Here is a 19,608-nt window from a genome sequence, read left to right as displayed (position 1 = left end):
CATTAGTTGAAAGGAAATGCTTGTGTCAGTAGCTGATTCTCCAGAACAGAAGGGCAACTATATAAACATATTTGTACTACGTTAGCACAGCGATTTCTGCCGCCCTCCTCATCACTATGGAACAGGACGGAGCATGTGTAGATTAAAGCATTTGTTAAATGTCAGGCGCTCAGCTCTCCACTGCTACTTTGCAAAAAAATAGATGCACTGAAGTCCTGTGGTAAATTATTTATTTTAATTACTGTGCCATTATCTTGATTTGCATGCTCAGAAGTAACACTGATTTCTAATGTTTCAGGATCTGTGGAAGGTCCTTCCCTATTTATTCCCACATTCCTTGCCTTTGCCTTTAGTAAGGCCTTTCCTATTCTCATCTCTGTCTCACTTTTGTTCCTCACTTTCATTCTCTTTCTTTTTCTTTTCCTGTTACCTTTTTATATTTTCTTTTCCCTTGACCTCACCATTTTTCACCCTCAAATCTCATCTCTCTCTCTCCCCTCTTCACTTTTTTTTTCTGCATCTCTCATTGTTCATATCTCTCACTTCTCATTTACTTTTACACATATTAGCGTTGAATAATGGCAGTATGGAAGTTTCTGAAGCCTGGGTACCAGATTCTCAAACAACATGTGAAAACAGAATAATACCCATCTAATCACCAGTGTAGATACTGGCATCAGGAGGACAAATCTCTCTCTGTGGACCCCAGAGGGAACCCGAGGCTCAGGATGGCTGGAAACTAATCTTTGGAGAGCACTCCAAGGTGGAAGTATAAAATGGTGAAATGAAGAGTTTTGAGCAGAGCATTTTCCATTCACTAGAGAGGTACTGGATTTTTAAATTCATGCCTGATTCAAAACAGCGAGATCAATCCACCCCCAAAATTTGCTCCTCTCTCAGTAGTGCTTAAACTGTGTGTTACTGCCAGAGCTGGAAGTAGCTTCATTGTTTGTAGGAAATAGTGACACACAGAAAATGACAGTTGTCAAAACATCATTTCAGCTATTTGCAGAGGAGGATTTTTCCATTGTCTTTGTTTATTATCAATAATGTGTGTGCTACAACCAAAGCTGATTGGATGCTGCCTGTTCGAGGCAGCACAACCTGCTGTCAGTTGGCCATTGAGCAAAATGAGTCACTTCCTTCCTGTGCGATCAAGCGATGGGAGCTTGGAGCCTCTAAAGCTGCCAGACTCGAGGAGGAGGTACCACCAGATCCTGCCAGCAGGTGGGGTGTGAAATGGAAAAGCGCAGATCTCAGCCTTGTATGAAACAGAAATCGTTGCAGGATCCTAAGGAGTATTGCTGCACTGATTGGGGTCTTTGCAACAGTATTGCATGGGGCAAAAGGATGTTCTTAATGTGTAAATAGTGTTTTGCCCCAGAAAGCAATAGGAATTGTATAGAATTTCATTTGCAATTTCAAAATACACAAAAGCTCAATGTAGTAAGTGTGGCATTCAGTTCATTCATTGTTCAGCTCTTAGGCAATATTGTCCTGCAATATTGAGCACTTGTCTGTTTTTGTTGCACATGGTGTTTTCTGGTTTAGGTGGTTCTAAGCAAACTGTTGGCTGTCCTGACTGACACCACCAATAACTGATCCATGCTTTATGTATGAGTTATGCTTCCTTTTTTTTTCCCCTGAGATGGGGTTTTATATGGATCTGTTCTTAGGAAAGTAAATAAAGGCAAAGAAAGTGATGGTTAAAGAGATTTCCAAGAGTATTAATTCTTCTGACCCCCCTTCTGTTAGGACAGGAATAGTGATTAGACATAAATCTCTGATTTATTCCACTGCTTGGTTTGGTTGGTTTTTTTCCAGGGGGCAGAAGTACTGAATGAGAGTAATAGAATAGAACCCTTCATTTCTTTTTCTCTCACTTGGTTGCTGAACTTATAGTTAGGAAAATGAAGGGAATTTTCTTTCTCCCTTCTGAAGCCAGATGAAGATGCCTCCAGAGCTCTCTGAAGCAGTTAGGGAGTTTGGTTTGCTTCCTTCTCCCTCTCTTCTATTCAGAAAATGGGAGTACTACTCATGTTAGCTACCAAAGATCTAGCTTTGCCTCCCTGAAGCCTTGCAGGTCTGCTGGTGTTTGAGGTTTCTTTTGTAGGCTGTGTGGAACAGGAAGATTGACTCAATTGAATTGAATAGGACATTTTTGTGCAAAAATAATCCTATTTTGTGTTTAAAGCTTCTTGCTCTTCTATTACTTTGGTATCTCTTATTCAATTTTTTTCTTTTATATTTTGTTGAAATAAGTAAGCTGGTTGAATCTCTTGTATAAAGAAGGGGTTCTGAGATACACAGAATGGTTCTTTTCATGTGCATCATTATGACCCAAAACAGAAACACAGCCCACTCAACAGTGCTGCTGCCTTCAGAAAGTGTTCTGAAGCCTGCGAAGTCTGAAGTAATAAAACTGCACTAATAATAAATATTTTTCTGGGGACTTTCCATCTCAGTGGTTCCATGTGCTTTGCAGTCACTAATTAACAAGTCCTACCTTGTCATAAACATACCCATGCCAGCCTTGTTTTCAGGTGGGGACACTGAGGTAGGAAGAATGGATATAAAGTGCAAATTCTTAAAGGCAGATGAAGACACTGTCTCGTCTCCCTTGGGAGTCTGGATTTAGACATCTGTATCGAAAAAAATTGCAAGGATAGGTAATCAAATTTAGTCCTCTCTATCAATGTTTAAGCCTTTTAAAAGTGGTTTTCAGTACCATAGAACATCCAGAGAGCAGCCAGAATAATTGGAAACTGCTGGTATTCAGCATTTCAGAAAGCCTGGAGGGCACACAGAGCTCTCCTGTCCTTAAGCAAAGGAATATAATTTCCTTATCACACTTTAAACTGTGACTTTCCTCTAAAAGTAAAAATAGCTCTAAATCCCTTTGTGGTTTTGTGGTTCTCTGATACTGCAAATCTGCACATATCCACACAAGCAGCTTTTGAGAAAATCACCCAGTTGTTACACTTTGTCATGTGAGGTGCTATACAAACTGCAGGGAGAAAAGACATTGCCCCACGGACTCTGGAGATGTGCAGAGAAAGAGGATATAGAACAACACCCTCAAATTGTTGAGGATAATTAGATACACAAAGTGTTGCTTTCATCTTTATTTTTGGTTTAAAGTATGATGATTTATATGTAGTTCATTCATACTTAGCATTTAACATAAAATTCTGTTCTTATTAACTTATAATATGCAAAACATTTTGTGTGCTGTGATTTCTTTTCAAATACTGCCAGTCTGCAAGCATCTGTGACAAATGCAGAAATTCAAAACATTACAATAGATTACCTCTTCCAAAATAAACTTTCTTCTGCTTCTCAGTATGAAGACAAAACCACTTTTACATATTTCACAAAGGTGATATCAGGAAATCAGAAACCTGAGCTAAAAGCTGCATTTGCAGTCGGCTACACAACAACTCCTGAGTATTGACAGGCTGGCAGGAATTGAGAGCACGGGGATGCAAATAATTAAACAGCTGAAGGGTTAATTTCTGCACCATCATCAAAGAAGCACAAAAAACAAAAATGAAGCTTTAGATGTGACCTGATGATGAGCACTTTATAGAACCCCTGGGTCTGAAGCCTGCAGGCTTTGTTCCCTTGATCAGTGGAGAGTGTCACTGACATATGAGAGTGTGGAGTCTGAGTGAGAACAGAGAGCAGCTTTAACTGCAAGGTGATTTGTTCAGCTGAAAAATACACCACAAGAAAACCAGCAAACATACAGAACAATTCATTTGTGTGTAACAGCCAGCAGAAGGATAGTCCCTGAGAGAGAAAAGGAGACGAGGGGAGCAGAGTGTTCCTTTTAATGTAAAAAGGGATTCTCTCTTTTATTTGTCTACATCTACAGAGACCTTTGAAATAGATAGAACTAGCTGAGATTATTACTGGATTAAGCTCTCCTGCAGTTAAAAGCTATTTTGTATACTAACTACTGAAAGGAGCAGCAGGAGAGCAATTTTTTAACTGCTGTGGTGATTTCTGATTTCTTTTTGCTTCATGTCTGTTGAAGTCAGTCCAAGTCTGTGACTTCACACCTGTGATTTGTAACGGATGCCATAGTGTTTCTATGAAATATTACAACTCCTGGATGTGTTAGTTTACAGCTCAAGAGGTGCTGGAATCACAAAGTAGATAATGGTAATAAAGATCAGATTTAATAAGTGATTACACATTTGAAAACATTTTAAATCTGTCATTTTAAATTTTATAGGTGAAAACAACTTTTCTGCAATATCATCATAGAAAGGAAGGACAGAAGCAGGGAATAAGGGCTATTAAATGCCTAGAAAATGCATGTACTGCTAAAAAACTCCTAAAATTAAAGCCAGTAATACAAGACCTTTATTGGTTTCCCACTGAGTTTCGGTTGTTACATCTGGGTTTTTGACCAGCACACCAAAATTTCAACCAATGGCAAGCATTTTGTTTCCTCTTCAGTATTATATTAAATACTAAATCAAAGAATTATTTGCTCAGTAGGAGGGGTTCTGCACTAAAATCAGCTGTTCATTGCTATTTTCTCTGGAACAGCTCCACAGGACACTGGAGCTCCATGGGGGTTCTGCTCTTAGACCAGCCTGGCCAAAGAATCACAACAAAGGCAACGCCTTAAGCTCCAGGAAGGGGAGGAGAGATACCTGTTTCACACCCCTGGGAGCTGATGGACAGCACAGGAAGTTAGGACAGATCTTAGCTGTGATTCTGGCAGGGCATTTCCAAGGTGGAATTCCAAGGAAGAAAGCAAAAGGGAGAGTCTGACATTCCTACATGGCAGTGAAGGACCACCCCACTAAGTGTCATTTCTCGGGGCTTTCTCCTTATTAATACACTGTGTTTAGCAGGAGTTTGCTACCAGAAATCTCCTTTTAAAATTCTTAGCCACCCATCCAATATACTTACTGCTTTCCCATTAAACATTATGTCCCCAAAATAACAGTATGGATGTATTATGCCCATACACAAGGGACTATTTGGTAAAGATTTTTTTTAATGTCAGGTTAAAAAAAAAAGCGTATTTGTGTTGAGAATTACGCTGATGAGTGAACTCTTCTTTGAATCATTTAGTGGAGAAATCCCTTACTAATGTCCTGAGGGAACTGCTGACAGTGTGCAATAATTTCTGGTTCAGTGCAGCAGATTACAAGATATCTTGCGTTTTATGAAATTCAGGCAAGTGCTTCTTCTGCACTCTGAGGTCCATCTGTGAGCTCCCTGGTACGCTCCCAGAAATTAAAGGGCCTGTGACTCTCCTTTTTTCAGCTGCAGTGGATGGCTGTGGCTGTGAGCTGACTGAGGTACTGTGTGACCTTCTGCTTCACATCCTTCTACTCCCCAAATTCCAGCTTCTCCAATTATGTAGCGTTTGTTAAATTCACCTTTGAAGTGAAATACAGTTACTTCCAGAATAAGTGGTGGAGAATGAGGCTCATGAGAATGTGTGAGGACTTCAGATGAAGCTCTTTCCCCTTTAGCATTCCTCCCACTGCAACCTGCTTTGTAAAGCTTTTTCTCTACTGTTTTGCCTTTATTCTGCTCATTGCTTCAGTGTCAGTTTTACCACACATAGATACTGGCATTCGGTGAGAAGTTCACCCAGCCAGTGTGGAGCTCATAAGATCAGGGAGATTTTTCCCCTAACTACAGCCTTGTCCCATGATTCTGGATCCCATTGAACGGCCTTGCTCTTCCTGGCCCTCTGAGGACTGCTGTCTCTCCCAGAATATTCGATATTCTGAACTAGAGTAATGAATCCACATGCAAGCATCAAAGCAAATGTGGAAAAATGGCTCCTAGGATGTGAAACTGAAAAGAAAAGAACTCTGCTGGAGTACAGGAGAAGAACAAAGCCCCTGGCAATACTCCCTTAACTTGCCCATACTGTGAGGAACCATCCAAATTTTTCTCGCAGAGATATTGAAACCCCAGCTAGGATTTTTGACAAATTGAAAAAGCTTTTAAAAGCATCAAGCAGAGAGCATGCATTGTTTTTGTAGGAATAGTCTGTATTTCATTATGTGAGAACACTGACAAACGCATTATTTAGCAGATTAGCACTTTTGGCTTTAGTTTTCAAAATGAGGAATTAATAACCCTTGGCTGTGCAGTTTATGAGCTGGTTTTGCCCAGGGATGCTCCGTGTAACGCAGGCTGCTCCCCAGTTCCTACAGCTGGAAGCTGAGGAAAACAACATGTTGCTTTTGAGGTCTTTAGTTACTGATTACCAGCAAAGCCTCATAAAGCACAGCTCTCGTCGCATATGATCCAAGAATTGCATATTCTTCCACCAGGGTCTCTGAACTTGAAATAGAAGCTTATGTTCCACGTGCCACCTGGATCACGAGATTCTGTGAAAGCTAGAATGCAAAATAGCACTAAGTGAAAAGTTAATATTTATTACAAAATAAAGAAGGAAAGATATTTTTGGTTTTTTTGCAAAGTTTCTTTTGTTTTAACTTCAGTACAAGTTTTCTTGCCTCACTGTAGCCTGCCATGTAACCTTCTCTAATGAGGTGGGTACAAATTAGGAGCTGGCAGGAAATTGCTTTGCAAGCACTCAGAAACCGTGTGACAGCATTTGCATGAGTCAAGAACATTTTCAGACTGCAGTGACACAATGCTGTTACCTCCCCCCTCCTGCAGGGAAAGGCAAGGTCTGAGCTCCCAGGTACCTGCACTCACACCCCTCAATGCATCCACAGCCGGCTGCAGACACAGACCTGCCTTAACTGTTCTTGCGTGCAGCCACTTACAGGTGCTGGCTCATCGCATCTGCACAGGTTCACCTCAGTACAGCTGAGAGGAGCAAAGGAGGTGAGGATAAATGCCTTCATTGCCTGCAGCCAGTATTTGTCTTTGCTCTGAGCTCTGCAGGTTCATTCACTTCTTGCCTTGCACTGTGCCCTTTGCCACTGCCTCTCTTGAGCAGAGGGATCCTCTGACTTGTAGAGACCTTGGTGGAGTTGGGTGAGTGCAGATTCATCACTGGAGAGCGATGAGCAATAGTTCACAGACTCAAGATAGCACTTCTGTGAACTGTCATTTCCCAGATAAGCTGTGGACAGGCTGCACTTCAAACAGCTTCAATATTGGGCAAATTCAGCATTAGTCAGAAGTGGTTCTGAGCTCATCCCATATGACGTGGAAGTACAAAAAACTACTGGGATTGAAGCTCTCCTGCTTGGTGTTCATTTGCCAGTTGTTTCCCTTGTTCAGGAGCAGAGCCAGAGATGGATGACTGCCTGGAGACACTGAAAGATGAAGAGGAGGCTTTGTGGGAGAATGTGGAATGCAACCGGCACATGCTGAGCCGCTACATCAACCCAGCCAAACTTACCCCCTACTTACGGCAGTGCAAAGTCATCGATGAGCAGGATGAGGATGAGGTCCTCAACTCCCTTATGCTGCCCTCCAAAATTAACAGAGCAGGTAATTGTCTGGTCAGTGGCTCTGTCTGCATCCCTGTGTGAATAGCTTTGCTTTGCTAAGTCTGGAGGGAGCCTGTATCAAGTTGCACATCACCAAATGAAAACCTTTAATCTTATTTAGAGGAGGTTTAAAGTAAGGGAGGATTCTGGTGCTATTTTGATCACAAAGACTCTTTCCAGTGCTGTGCGGACTGGAGCTCATGGGGTTCAAACTCCCGTCAAGGCCTTGGCAAATATTTCAGTTAACATGAGCAGCAGCCAGTGCCATTCTAGGAGCAAATTTTCAGCTTGCAGTACTTTGTGATTTGTCATTGGAGGATCTGCCATCCTTGCCTGGTAAAGGCTGCACGGAATAACTTGTCCTTTGAAATTTCCAGACCAATTTGCCCATTCTGCTCCTTCAGAATAACGATCAGCACAAACATGTAGAATTGGTGGCATTACTTTATGGGCTCAGCTGAACTCAGTTAATCAGCCAGATTTTGCACAGCTTGTTGCCGTGGCAGAGATGAACCTTAGGCAGATCTGACTTCAGGGATGTGGTACTTGCTTGTGCTACTGATGGGGCTGATGTGTCTCCTCTCTTCTGTCTGTACCCAGGCCGACTGCTGGACATCCTCCACACCAAGGGCCAGAGAGGCTACGTGGTGTTCTTAGAGAGCCTGGAGTTTTACTACCCTGAACTCTACAAACTGGTGACAGGGAAAGAACCTACTCGGAGATTTTCCACTATTGTTGGTGAGTAGAATCAATCATAAAGGAGCCTGTTGAACTAAGGACTATCTGGAAGACTGGCTTGGTTTTTTTTTTTTTGGGAAAGAAGTGGAAATAAAAGCTAATCTTATTGTAGCATTCTGCAGCTTTTCAGTCCCCTTCAAAGCAAAATGTGGTAGGTAATGTATAAAGCAAAGGGACATCCTAGCTGTCTGAATGAAGCTGAAGAGCTTCAAATGAAATGATAGACATTGCCAGAAATCTCAGGAGAAGCTATATTGGAACAGTGAACTAAATTACACTGATGACCTACACATGTGCAGCACATTTGATGCATTCAGATTAATTGAACTTGTACAGATTCATTTTACAAAGGTTGTGCTATTTCTACGGGCTCAGCTGAAACAAGACAAATGTAAAGGCTTTGTCTTCTATCTAGACAAGCTGTATGTGTGTATATTGGGATTCTGATACCAGTGTGTTGTGTAATATTTGTACTGTTAGACATACAGATGTGTATGAATTTGTGCAAATTCTGCACCTCTGTACATATTCTGGCCCCTTGTTTCTTACTTAGTTCTTCTGATCCTACTTGTTAATAAAGTAACTTAAATAAGGTACTTCACTAGACATTGATAAGCTGTTCAAACATTTTCAGTGGAGGAGGGACATGAAGGCCTAACCCATTTCCTAATGAATGAGATCATCAAGCTGCAGCAGCAAGTGAAGACAAAAGACATGCAGCGCTGTGAGCTCCTGGCCAAGTCCCGCCAGCTGGAGGATGAGCGAAAGCAGCTAAAGCTGAACAAGATAGAGCTGCTGACCTTCCAGGAGAGGTACAACAAGATGAAAGAGGAGAGAAACAACTACAACGATGAGCTGGTCAAGGTGAAAGATGAGAACTACAATCTGGCCATGAGATATGCCCAGCTGAGTGACGAGAAGAGCATGGCTGTGATAAGGAGCCGGGACCTGCAGTTGGAGGTGACATAAATGCTCTGGGGTGCTTTAGTCAACAACAGCAATGGAGAGCGCCAGTGGCATCTGGGAAAATGAGACAGCAGAAAGGTGTAGAGCTCTCTTTTGCTTGCTGATATGGGATACACATCGTAAGGTCACCCCAAGACATTACCCAGATGATTGGAGGCATCAATGTATAGAAATGCCAACTGCAGTGAGGTGTATTAATGGCAGATAATGAATTAACAGAATGCAAGTAAAAATAAAATTTAAAACATACTTCCTTACTAAGAACATAATTTTGGCTTTTTTAGGCTTAGTAATATCTTGGTACAGTTATCCAGCAGCACTACAGCTGCTGACGGTTTATTCAGAAACATATCGTGAATTTTCTCCTGTTTTTCCTGATCCAAATAGTCCACGTGCAAAAAGCACAATGTGTGGTCAGCCTCTTAAGTGTTCATTCTGTTTCATACGTCTTTATTTATTGAAGGATTGGGGACATGTCACTTTTTTTTAATCCAGGTGTTCTAAATATTCACAATAAGCCCATATGAGTTACAGCTGGCAAGTAGCCGGTTTGTACTTGAAACTTCACCAGTTCAGTTGTGGACATTCAGCACCCAATTATCAACTCCTCCTTAGCATTCACAGTTTAAACTATTTTTCCCCCTATGTTTTCACCTGGAAGTGAGAGCTTTTTCAGAGCACTAAATGTCAGAGCTAGGAAGGATTCTCTCCCTCTCCTCTTTCTCCTTTTCACTCTCCCTGGCTGCTCTAGATTGACCAGCTGAAGCATCGCTTGAACAAGGTGGAAGAGGAGTGCAAGCTGGAGAGGAACCAGTCTTTGAAGCTGAAAAATGATATTGAAAACCGACCCAAAAAGGAACAGGTTCTGGAGCTGGAGCGGGAAAATGAGATGATGAAGACTAAAATCCAAGAGTTACAGTCCATCATTCAGGTATAAAAGCAGATTGCTGCCTTTAAATCCAAACTCAAGCATATTCCAGTTACAGTGCAGGAAGTGTTGGCTGAAACCTCTGCCTGCAAAGCTTCAACCAGCATAAGTGCAAAGTTTGGACAAACAGAAGGCTGGTTGTACAGCTCCCAGCTGCCTGGAGTGCTCCCTGCGCAGACACATGCATGAGGAGGAGCTCTACAAAAATAGTCCTCTAAAAAAATCAAGTGTACATGAGAAATTGGCTCTTCCAAGAATGCAGTGTTGAATTGCTGAACATTGTACCAGCCTGTCACTGCAAAGCTCTGTTAAACAGCCAGTCCAGAAATTTCTGACAGTGGCTCTGTGTACCCTGTGTCAGGCTGTTGTCATATCTTTGCCAAAAAGGTTTTAATGAAGCAGAGGGTAACAAAGGTTCCTGTACTTGAGCGGTCACTAAGCACCAGGGTGCCCTGGAGAATCCTGCTTGCACAGGGAGCTCAACTAATGTGTGTTTGGGTAGGTAGGGAAAACAAATGATGTGCAGCACATTTAGAGCTTAGCCAAATAATGGGATATATATGAGACTGCTTAGCACTTTGTTGGAAATGTTTGTGGCATTTTAAAATGACACTTTAAAATTATCAATAGAAGGCCTTTCAGAAATGGCTGTAGCCTCTAGCAGCGCCTAACGATTCTTAGTTCTAACACAAATCCAATTCAAAGGTTGAAAAACTGTAGGATAGAAGATTCTGGGAGTTCTGGTCCATGTAGGTCTGTTATATTAATTGAAATGGTCTTACAGCACTTAAAGAAACAGAGAAATAGCTAAAAATAGGATTTAAATTCTCCTAAGCAAAAGTATAAGTAAACTTGAACCAGGTTGTTTTAGAAATGCTTAGGAATGCTTAGAAATACTGGATAACCGAAATGTCCCTGAAATCTCCAATTCAGTCTAGGTATTTCAAAAAAAAAAAATATGCATATTCCTTGCTGGCATTTCATGCTTTTTTCATCTTCCATTTATGGTTAATTTTGGATGGCAATTATGTGTTGGAACCTGCTTTGGTAATCTTTTTAATTTTAAATCTGAAAGAAATTATATTCCTGGACAGTGTGGGAAATGAAGTAGTGGTACAAGGTACTCCAGCCATGTTTAATATTCTCTGAGCACAGCTCTGCAAAGCCTGTGCATGACTTAAAAATTCTCCTGAATATTTTCTTAGGCCCTGCTCTTTGGAAGAGGGTGATTTTTGTGCTCAGTGAGAGCTGATTAATAGAAAAGAGTTTTGAATGCAGGGCTTGGAGTGAAGAATTGTCACTGCATCCAAACCAGATCAAATTACAGCCAGTACAATAGACCAGTAAAACAGTTCCTTCATCAGATTATTCTGACAGCAAGACAGATTTTATTCATCTTTTCTGACAATGCTTTAAAATATGAACAAATGTCCATCTCTTCTCCTGCTTTCCCATTGCAGTACCTTGTTCATTTGCTATTCCTCTTGCCTGTTACTGTCTTTGATACTTTTCTCCCTGCAAAACTATTTTCTGTTTCCCTGGCCTGGCTCTAAAAAATGTCTTTCCTCAGGCTGACAAGAGGGGTTTGCCAGATTCAGACAAAGCCATTTTGGATATTCTGGAACACGACCGTAAGGAGGCACTGGAGGATCGTCATGAGTTGGTCAACAAGATCTTTAATCTCCAAGAGGAGATTCGTCATGTGGAGGACTTGAGAGACAAGGTGAGAAATGGAAGGGTTGAGAGATGGAATATCTCAGGCTGGTGCCCAAAATGCCTCTGGGAGTGGTGGTGGTTAACAGTTTGTCATTTCCAGTATCTTGAGGAGAAAGAAGATTTGGAGTTAAAGTGCTCAACACTAGGAAAAGACTGTGAGATGTACAAGCACCGCATGAACACTGTAATGATACAGCTGGAAGAGGTGGAAAAGGAGCGGGACCAGGTATCTCACAGTTAAAGTGGGGGAAATCAGTAGCAAAAGCCTCTATCTCCTCTGTGTCACTTTGGGGAATTGTGGGTAATTGGGCCCAAAATACCATTATAAAATAAGCAGTTAAAAGAATGACTTGTTGGGATTTGCATTAGGGTAATTAAACACAGGGTAATATTGGGTTGTTTCCACAGTGTAGCATCTGGCAGGCAGAACTAGGATCTTAACAACAGCTCCTGCAAGGCTTTATGTCAGTGTCAAGTCACCCCGTTTGCACTCTGGGACATTTTCCCACCAACCCAGAGGGAGATGTAAACCCTCATCATCATAATTTTTGATGGTGCTACTGTGGCACATCCTGGTCCTGATTGCTGTGTTAATGGGTGACTGGGTACCACTTCTGAAGTGCCCGTTGCCAGCACTTCACAAACAAAAGCAGCAGGAGGAGGGTCTGGTGCCCAGGTGCCACAGAGGGTTCTTGCCCCGCTGCAGGCATTCCGCTCGCGCGACGAGGCTCAGACGCAGTACTCACACTGTCTGATAGAGAAGGACAAATACAGGAAGCAGATCCGGGAGCTGGAGGAGCGGAACGACGAGCTCCGAATCGAGGTGGTGCGGAAGGAAGCGTGCATCGTCAACCTGGAGTGCAAACTCCGGCGCCTCTCCAAGGACAACAACTTCCTTGACCAGGTACAGCTGAGCAAAACAGATGTGATCTCTTTTGTTAAGACTTGCTTTTGCAAACATTTTGGTCTGGAAGGGAGAGGGGACTTTTTAAATTCTTTCCATGAATTAACTGAAAAAAATAATCTCCTCCTACTAAATGTCAGTGTTGTGAATTCTTTGCTGTAGTGTTGTTCAGGTTGTCTGTCATGCACATGCCTTCCCAAAGGCTGCCATTCCACAGCTTAACTTTAAATGGTAGGGAAAGAAATACAGAAAACCAATTATTTTCTAAACTGGGTTAGAAACTACAAATATTTTTAGGAATGTGAGTGAAACAGAATTCAGACAGTGAACAGAAATCCCCACTAATCTCAACCCAAATTATTGATTGGGTTTGGAGCCACATTCTACATGAACTTCGGAAGCACAGAGTCACAATAGGTTCAATCAGATTGCTCTAAAGGAAGGTCATGTGTTGTACCAAACTGGTCTCAGAAGTAAAAGTGTTCCCTTGTGACCTTTAGAGTTTGCCACGGAATCTTCCCATTACCGTTATCTCCCAGGCCTTTGGGACTTCTGGCCCAAAAGCCAATGGTCAGGAAGCCGATGACTCCTCCACTTCTGAAGACTCTCCAGAAGACAACAAATTCTTCTTGCCTGATCAAGTTCGTCTCAAGAGAAGAGTGAATCTAAAGGGGATTCAGGTGTGTCTGAATCTGAGACTGGAATGACACAGAGCAGGGACTGTTAGAACTATCAGACATAACACATGTTGTGGCAGTGCCTCTGAAACTGCTGTAAAGGTAATAGATTTGTGTATGATAGTGAGCTGTCAGTTTTTGCCCTGTGGTGATTTGCATCTTGAGGAGCAGATCTAATCAGGCTTTATAGACTGTTTTCTGTCCCTTCTCCCCATTTTCTGTTTTCTTCTTGCTTCTGCTGTTCATTCACATTCTTGCAGCGTTGTCAATAAATTGATTCTTTGCCTCCTTAACATTAGTGGGGAAAAAAAATGACATAATGCCTGAGGTCCAACACACACTGAAGGTGAAAAACAAAGTGTTGGAGGAAAAGCTCTCAGCAGCTGGAAGGAAAAATAGAAAGAAGTGGACACAATCTAGAGCAAAATTAACCATCTAATTTAGAATTAAATTATGGCAATTTCCTCACCCTTAACAGGAAGGGGTAGCATGAGTTAGGTTCATGATTTTCCCGACCAGCTGCATTCACACAGCTATTATCTGATGCTGTATTCATGAATTGTAAAGAAAACCCACAAAAATCTAACATTCCGGCTTTTGAGGTTCTCTTTCCTTTCATCTGCGTTTGAATTCTCCCTGCCCTTCATAACCTTTCTGAGCTCTGACTGTCATTATTACTTATGGCGATAGAGCTGCATTTTTCACATTGCACACTCCAAAAGGATGCCTGTTGTATTAACAGCTGCCTGAAACCAGTCCCAAGGCACCCACTTCACCTTTTGTCTCTTTGTTTCCTCAGCAGAATCTGTAAATTGCAATGTTATTTGGGCCAGACATTCAAAAGTAGTCAGGTAGCAACCCTCCATCACTGCTGTGGTATTTAGATACCAAAATATCTTCCAAATTTTGGGTCTTGTTGTTTAAAGGAGGGCAAGTATATTACAACGTAGCAGTGAAAAAAGGTGGTAAAAATATCTGGTTTACAGTGTGTGGCAAATATTCTGCATTTGTGCTGATTTTTGTCCTCTTACTTTTAGATAAGTCCAAGAGCTAAATCCCCTGTCAGCATGAACAAAACATCAGAGTTTCAAGGTCAGAAAGAGCACCCATGTCCTTATTCCTTTTCCATTGCTTTGTCTCTTTCACTTAATCTCTTTAAGTTGTTTTAGCAAATATGCCAACCAGGGAAATTGTTAACTAAGTCCAAGTCAGTAAAAAAAAACCCAGTTTCTCTCACAGATACCAATGTAATAATTTAAAGTAGTCAAGTGTTCTACTTCACTGTCCTCTCCATCCAAAGATGCCTCCACAGGCACACGATGTGCATCCCATAGCTTAGCTAAATTTTCTGTTTTCTCAGTTTTCCATTTAGTTTACAAAAGTTGTAAAGTCATTTGTGTAACATCTGCACTAAAAATCATCATACCATTCTCTTTTTGCTGTTGGAAAAATCATTCAAGCTGAAAAGGCCCTAATCTAGTGATTGTCTAATGAGTTCCTTTGTCCTTCAGCAAAACAGAATTAATTTTAAATCTAAAGCATTGCAAAAGCTCACAGAGGGGGATTGACCCACGCCCCAGCCAGCTGCCAAGTTACCAAATTTGTTGCTGTACACTCATGTTTGAGTTACTCCTAATTCCTCCTGTTTGTGTAACACTATCCCTGAAACAAACACCATCAGAGGCAGCACTTCCTTCAGTTGTTGTGTGTTACAGTGTGCCTCTGTTGGACAAAACACCATGGCAAACACGGCTCCCGCTCCAAGGTACTCCATGTTAAACAGCAGCTTTGCTAGCAGGCAGTGTGCAACATTAGTACCAATCAGAGGTGCTGAGGAAGGGGAGGAGTCCACATTCACTCTGTGTTACCCTGGGGCTGCGGAGGGATCCCAGGCTTCTTGATCCTTGTAAATTTTTTGTAGTAAAAATGTGTAATTCAATGAGCCTACCTTGCAGATCGCCTGGTTCAGGTGATGAAATTAGAACATAAATTCACGAAACAATCTTTCTTTATTTGTCAAATAGCATTCACAGATCTATTAAAAATGGCCAGGACAGAATTGGGAGACAAAGTGGGCAGGAGTCTGTGCAGAGGGGTGGGAATTTCCGTGCTTTGTCGGGAACTGCTGGGGAAGGTGTGGGAGCCAGAGCTGCAGAGCAGGAGCGTGTCTGCGGCCCCTGTCCAGTACAAGACCAGCTGAAATGGAAAGAGAACATAAGTGCAGTGGCACATCTGTGAAAGACTCTGCACTGGAAGTGCTCTGACGTGCTTCTCTCTCGTGTGTTTTGTCTGTGTTTCCCTGTGTCCCCATGAGTGCAGCAGTCAGAGCACAGGATGAAGACGGGGCCGAGGGCAGCACCGGCCGCACGGACACGAGCTCCTCTGTGTCCATCAGTAACTCCATCAGCAGCTGTGAAGTCACCAGGATTGTAAGGATGCCCCTTGCCTGTCTACAACTGTCTCTCCTAATGTGGTTCAGCGCTTTCACAGCTCAGTATTAGCACTTCCCCAGCATCCCAGCTGTGATCACATTCAAGGCCCTTGTCAGAAGCTCCCTTAATCCTTTTACCAGCATTTTGTTAGAACTATGTTATTAGCCTTTCCCAAAATCACAGAATTGGTTTATGTTTATTTAAAGATATTTCAGAGGTATTTATGACCTCTTGCTGTCTCCTTATGCCATTTAACATTTACTGTTAGAAGAAAGAGATTTGCTTTAAAACTGCTTTGTAACTTATCTGGGAAAATTCTAAGGATTTTTTGAGTTCTATAATGCTTTTCCTGTCTATAAGTAACAGCAAGTGAGAAAAGGGGTGCAGATCACAGTTGGAAATTTCTGCATACCATAATCAAACCATTTCTTCCCTGCTTGCTGTATCCCCATAATCTTCCAAGGTAGATATTCCATTATACATATGTGAGCACTGACACAGCAGGACAGGCAGATAGAGAGAGTGCTCTTGCAGAGTGTTAATAACAAAGAACAAGACATCTTTCTAGAACACCGTGAAAAATGCTGCCCCCAGGAAATTAAAATTATACTCAAGAATAGCCAGGAAAGAACTTGCTGCCACTCATAATAAGCTTAGCTGGGTTAGGAATATCTTTTTGGAATATCTGTTGAATGTTTAGATGCCTTATACTGGTCTTCCCTCTAGTGCAATTCAGGTTTTAGTTTCCAGTGTACTGGAAGATTATTTAACATATGAAGATCTGTGTTTTTCTGTCTCATTCCAACTATATATATATTTATATAAGTAGACATACTGCTTTTCATCCTCCTCCTATGTCAGCTGTGCAACATATACACCACACATCAAGGGTAAAGTTACAATGGCTTAGTAAATCAGGCAGTTATGTGGTCACAGGAGAAGGTGCAGTGCCAGCACACAAGCTGGGCATTGTGCTAAAAACTGGGATATATGAGTGCTCTTGGATTCTGCACAGCTAGAATCGACTTTTCTTCTTTTTCTGTGTGTGCTTCTCAGTGCAGACTATGGCCAGTGCAGAGCACCACTGCTAATGCTGCTGTGACTTAGAGGTGAGAGCGCATTTCAACCAGATAACCTTTCTGAAACCTTTTGGTTTCTTGTTCAAAGCAAACCCTGCGGAATCGTAACGACAGCATCATGTCGACCACTCCCGAGCCTCCCGGGAACGATTCCATCGTGCGGCGTTGCAAAGAGGACACCCCTCACTGCAGGTGGGTCACATGTGGGGAAACCTGTCCTGAGCCCAATGGCACAAGGACAAGGGAAAAAGGGCTGTAGAGGTCCTTGTGTCTGCCTCTGATTGAAGAGCCTCTATAAAGCAGCAGGATTAACTTCTCAAGGCTGCAGCCCTTCATCCCACATTTTGTCCAAACCACTCTGGAGTGCCTGACGGTTCAGCGGGGATGAATGACACAGTGATACCACTGCAGCACTGACTTTGTAATGGACAGAAACAGAAACAGGACTGGAATCACTTGGCACTGATGCTGTTGGAGAAAGTGCTCTCTCTACCTTCGTACACTGATCCAGCTTCAGTTTTTGCCCCTCAGCTCCATGCTGCCCTTGTGTCCCTGTTCTTTCCCCTTCTTTCAAAGCTCGCCCTTCTTCTCTGTAAGCTGCCGAAGTGAGCAGAATTGCTTGCATGTCTGCGAGGAGTGGAGGGGAGAAGTGGAGGAGGGAGGTGGTTTTTCTGAGTCTTAGGGTCTGCTTCTCAGCAGAGCAGGGAGTGGAGAGAGAGGCTTTGCTCTTGGCTTCACCTTCTGCTGCAGCTTCCACTTCTGTCGGGTCAGGGCCCCATGGACTTCCCCTGGCAGTGAAATCTCATCAGCTGGTGAGTGGGAAGTTGGTGGCAGGAAGGAGAGAGACCTCTCCTGCCTCACAGTTCCCTAAAGGGCACTGACCCCTTTTCTAAAAGGTTTTTTGCAATGTGATGCTCAGACATGCTGTGTTGGTGTGGTGTCAATAGCATCAGTGTCTGCATCAGAAATATCAGGAAATACAAATACATTCCCTAAAGGTCCCAAGCAGAAGGAGAAAAGAACAGAGCAGACCAATTTAGAAGAAAGCAATATATGTGGAGGGTTTAGATCTTTATTAGATCTATTTTTGATATCTAATCTTTATTAGACCTTTATTCATATTTTTATGTTTTTCAAAACAATCTGATCTTGGGCAGACTGCCACTTTTGCCTCTCTCTCTGGAGAGCTTTGCAAGACAGCTTTCCACTGAGGGCATCCTCAGCTGGTCCTCCCACATAATTTTGTAGGCTGCTGAGGCTTTAAGCAGTGTTTATTTCAGTCTCCCTTAGCTTCTCCTACATTGCCCTCCAAGTCCCTTTTTAAAGTGTGTTTCATTACAAGATGAGAAAAGGCTTTTTTATTAATGATTTGAATGTTTTGTGCCTCAGGTGCTTGAGAAGCCTTTGGCATGCCTGAACCTTTCCATATTTGCAGTGTATTACAGAACACAGTAGAGATTACACAGAGATTATTCATCTTCTGGACTTATTTCACTGTAACTGTGACTGTATTCTGTTCCATGTGTTAAGGCACTGGAAGACTGAGTTGTACTGAAATCTGAATTTTTCCCTCATGTTAGATATTCTTTGTGTGGAAAGAAAAGGTACCCTGGAACAAGGTCTGAATGTGGGTTTACTTTGTTGAGCTGATAATCACTAAAGTCAAGTATCTCAAGAGCCTGCCCAAAAATTCACTGTAGTTTATAACTTTATAATTAGCATGATAAATTTTTGTAACTTATTTGTGAACATAATCCAGAATAATTGCTGTTTGCAAGCCAAGTTGCAGGTTTCACAGTTCATCTCAACTTAATTTGTGTGAATAAAAAAGGTGAGATCATCATTTAATGTAGGAAAAGGTACATTATTTCCCTGCTTATGCATGCTGTAAAAATAGCTGATCCTCTGCAGCCTGGCTGCAAAAATTCACCCTTCAGCTACAGCCAAATATGAGGAATATCAGCTCCACAGGAGACCTACAAATCATTCTGAATGGGAAAAACAACAAGCTGTTATTTAAACAGCTTTGCAACCAAAGGACATGCTTTAATGAAGTCCTTCTAGTGAAGCTGACAGATCACTCACTTGGCTGGACAGCCCCAATACCCCTGTAAGAGCAGAATTTTAGAGAATCTTGAGTGGTTTTCAGGCCAACCAATCCAGTCACCTCTACCAGGAATGGCTGTACGAGCTGGGCTGGGAGCAGAGCTGTGCCAGTTCCCAAAGCCTGGAGCACTTTGCTGTTCTGTACTGCAGGTACCTGAGTAGCCATGTGAGGTACCCTGAAACTGCTATAAAAAACTTCAAGCACTTTAAATCAAGCAGATAAATTACTCCTTACTGCTGCACCTCAGTAACTTCCCTTGCATTTACTCTGTCCATCAGTGAACTTCTGGCTTTTTGCTCTGTCATGGAAAACCCCCATGGTGCAGTGCATGCACAGCAGGCATTGTGCAGCCCTTTATCTCCATGTGAACCAAGTGTGGTGTGAGTCACACACCAGACCATCAGTCAGCAGCTTCCTTTTGTCCTCAGCAAAATCTTCATTCCCTCACTGCTGTTGGCATTTCTTCCTTCTGAACCTTCTTGCTGCTTCACATGCTTCCCATGCTGGCTGACACATGTTGTCTTCCTGCCCTTTTCTATATCTCCCCTGGACTCTCAAGGATGTTACTTGCTTATTTTTTTGCATCTGCACCATTGCCTGATGCAAT

The 19,608-nt window shown here is 42.3% G+C and overlaps 1 protein-coding gene across 3 annotated transcripts in view; it reads left to right on the top strand.

Moving 5' to 3' along the window:
• The window catches only part of CARD11 (caspase recruitment domain family member 11), a 46,476-nt gene that overhangs the window by 15,766 nt on the left and 11,102 nt on the right, over positions 1-19,608 (top strand). For all 3 annotated transcript variants that reach the window (XM_042037363.1, XM_042037362.1, XM_042037364.1), the window contains 11 exons: positions 7,243-7,455; positions 8,055-8,192; positions 8,827-9,152; positions 9,910-10,089; positions 11,657-11,809; positions 11,903-12,028; positions 12,509-12,706; positions 13,207-13,386; positions 14,421-14,475; positions 15,703-15,812; positions 16,983-17,086. In XM_042037363.1, the coding sequence (XP_041893297.1) occupies positions 7,243-7,455; positions 8,055-8,192; positions 8,827-9,152; positions 9,910-10,089; positions 11,657-11,809; positions 11,903-12,028; positions 12,509-12,706; positions 13,207-13,386; positions 14,421-14,475; positions 15,703-15,812; positions 16,983-17,086 (1,783 nt within the window). The remainder of the gene's footprint in view (positions 1-7,242; positions 7,456-8,054; positions 8,193-8,826; positions 9,153-9,909; positions 10,090-11,656; positions 11,810-11,902; positions 12,029-12,508; positions 12,707-13,206; positions 13,387-14,420; positions 14,476-15,702; positions 15,813-16,982; positions 17,087-19,608) is intronic.

This window comes from Corvus kubaryi, unplaced genomic scaffold (assembly GCF_017639235.1).
Source record: "Corvus kubaryi isolate FWS band 111438036 unplaced genomic scaffold, C.kubaryi_AGA036_p1.0 37387, whole genome shotgun sequence".
NCBI classification, from domain to species: Eukaryota; Metazoa; Chordata; class Aves; order Passeriformes; family Corvidae; genus Corvus; species Corvus kubaryi.
The sequence above is the reverse complement of the archived record's forward strand: the minus strand, read 5'-3'. Positions and strand labels throughout refer to the sequence as shown.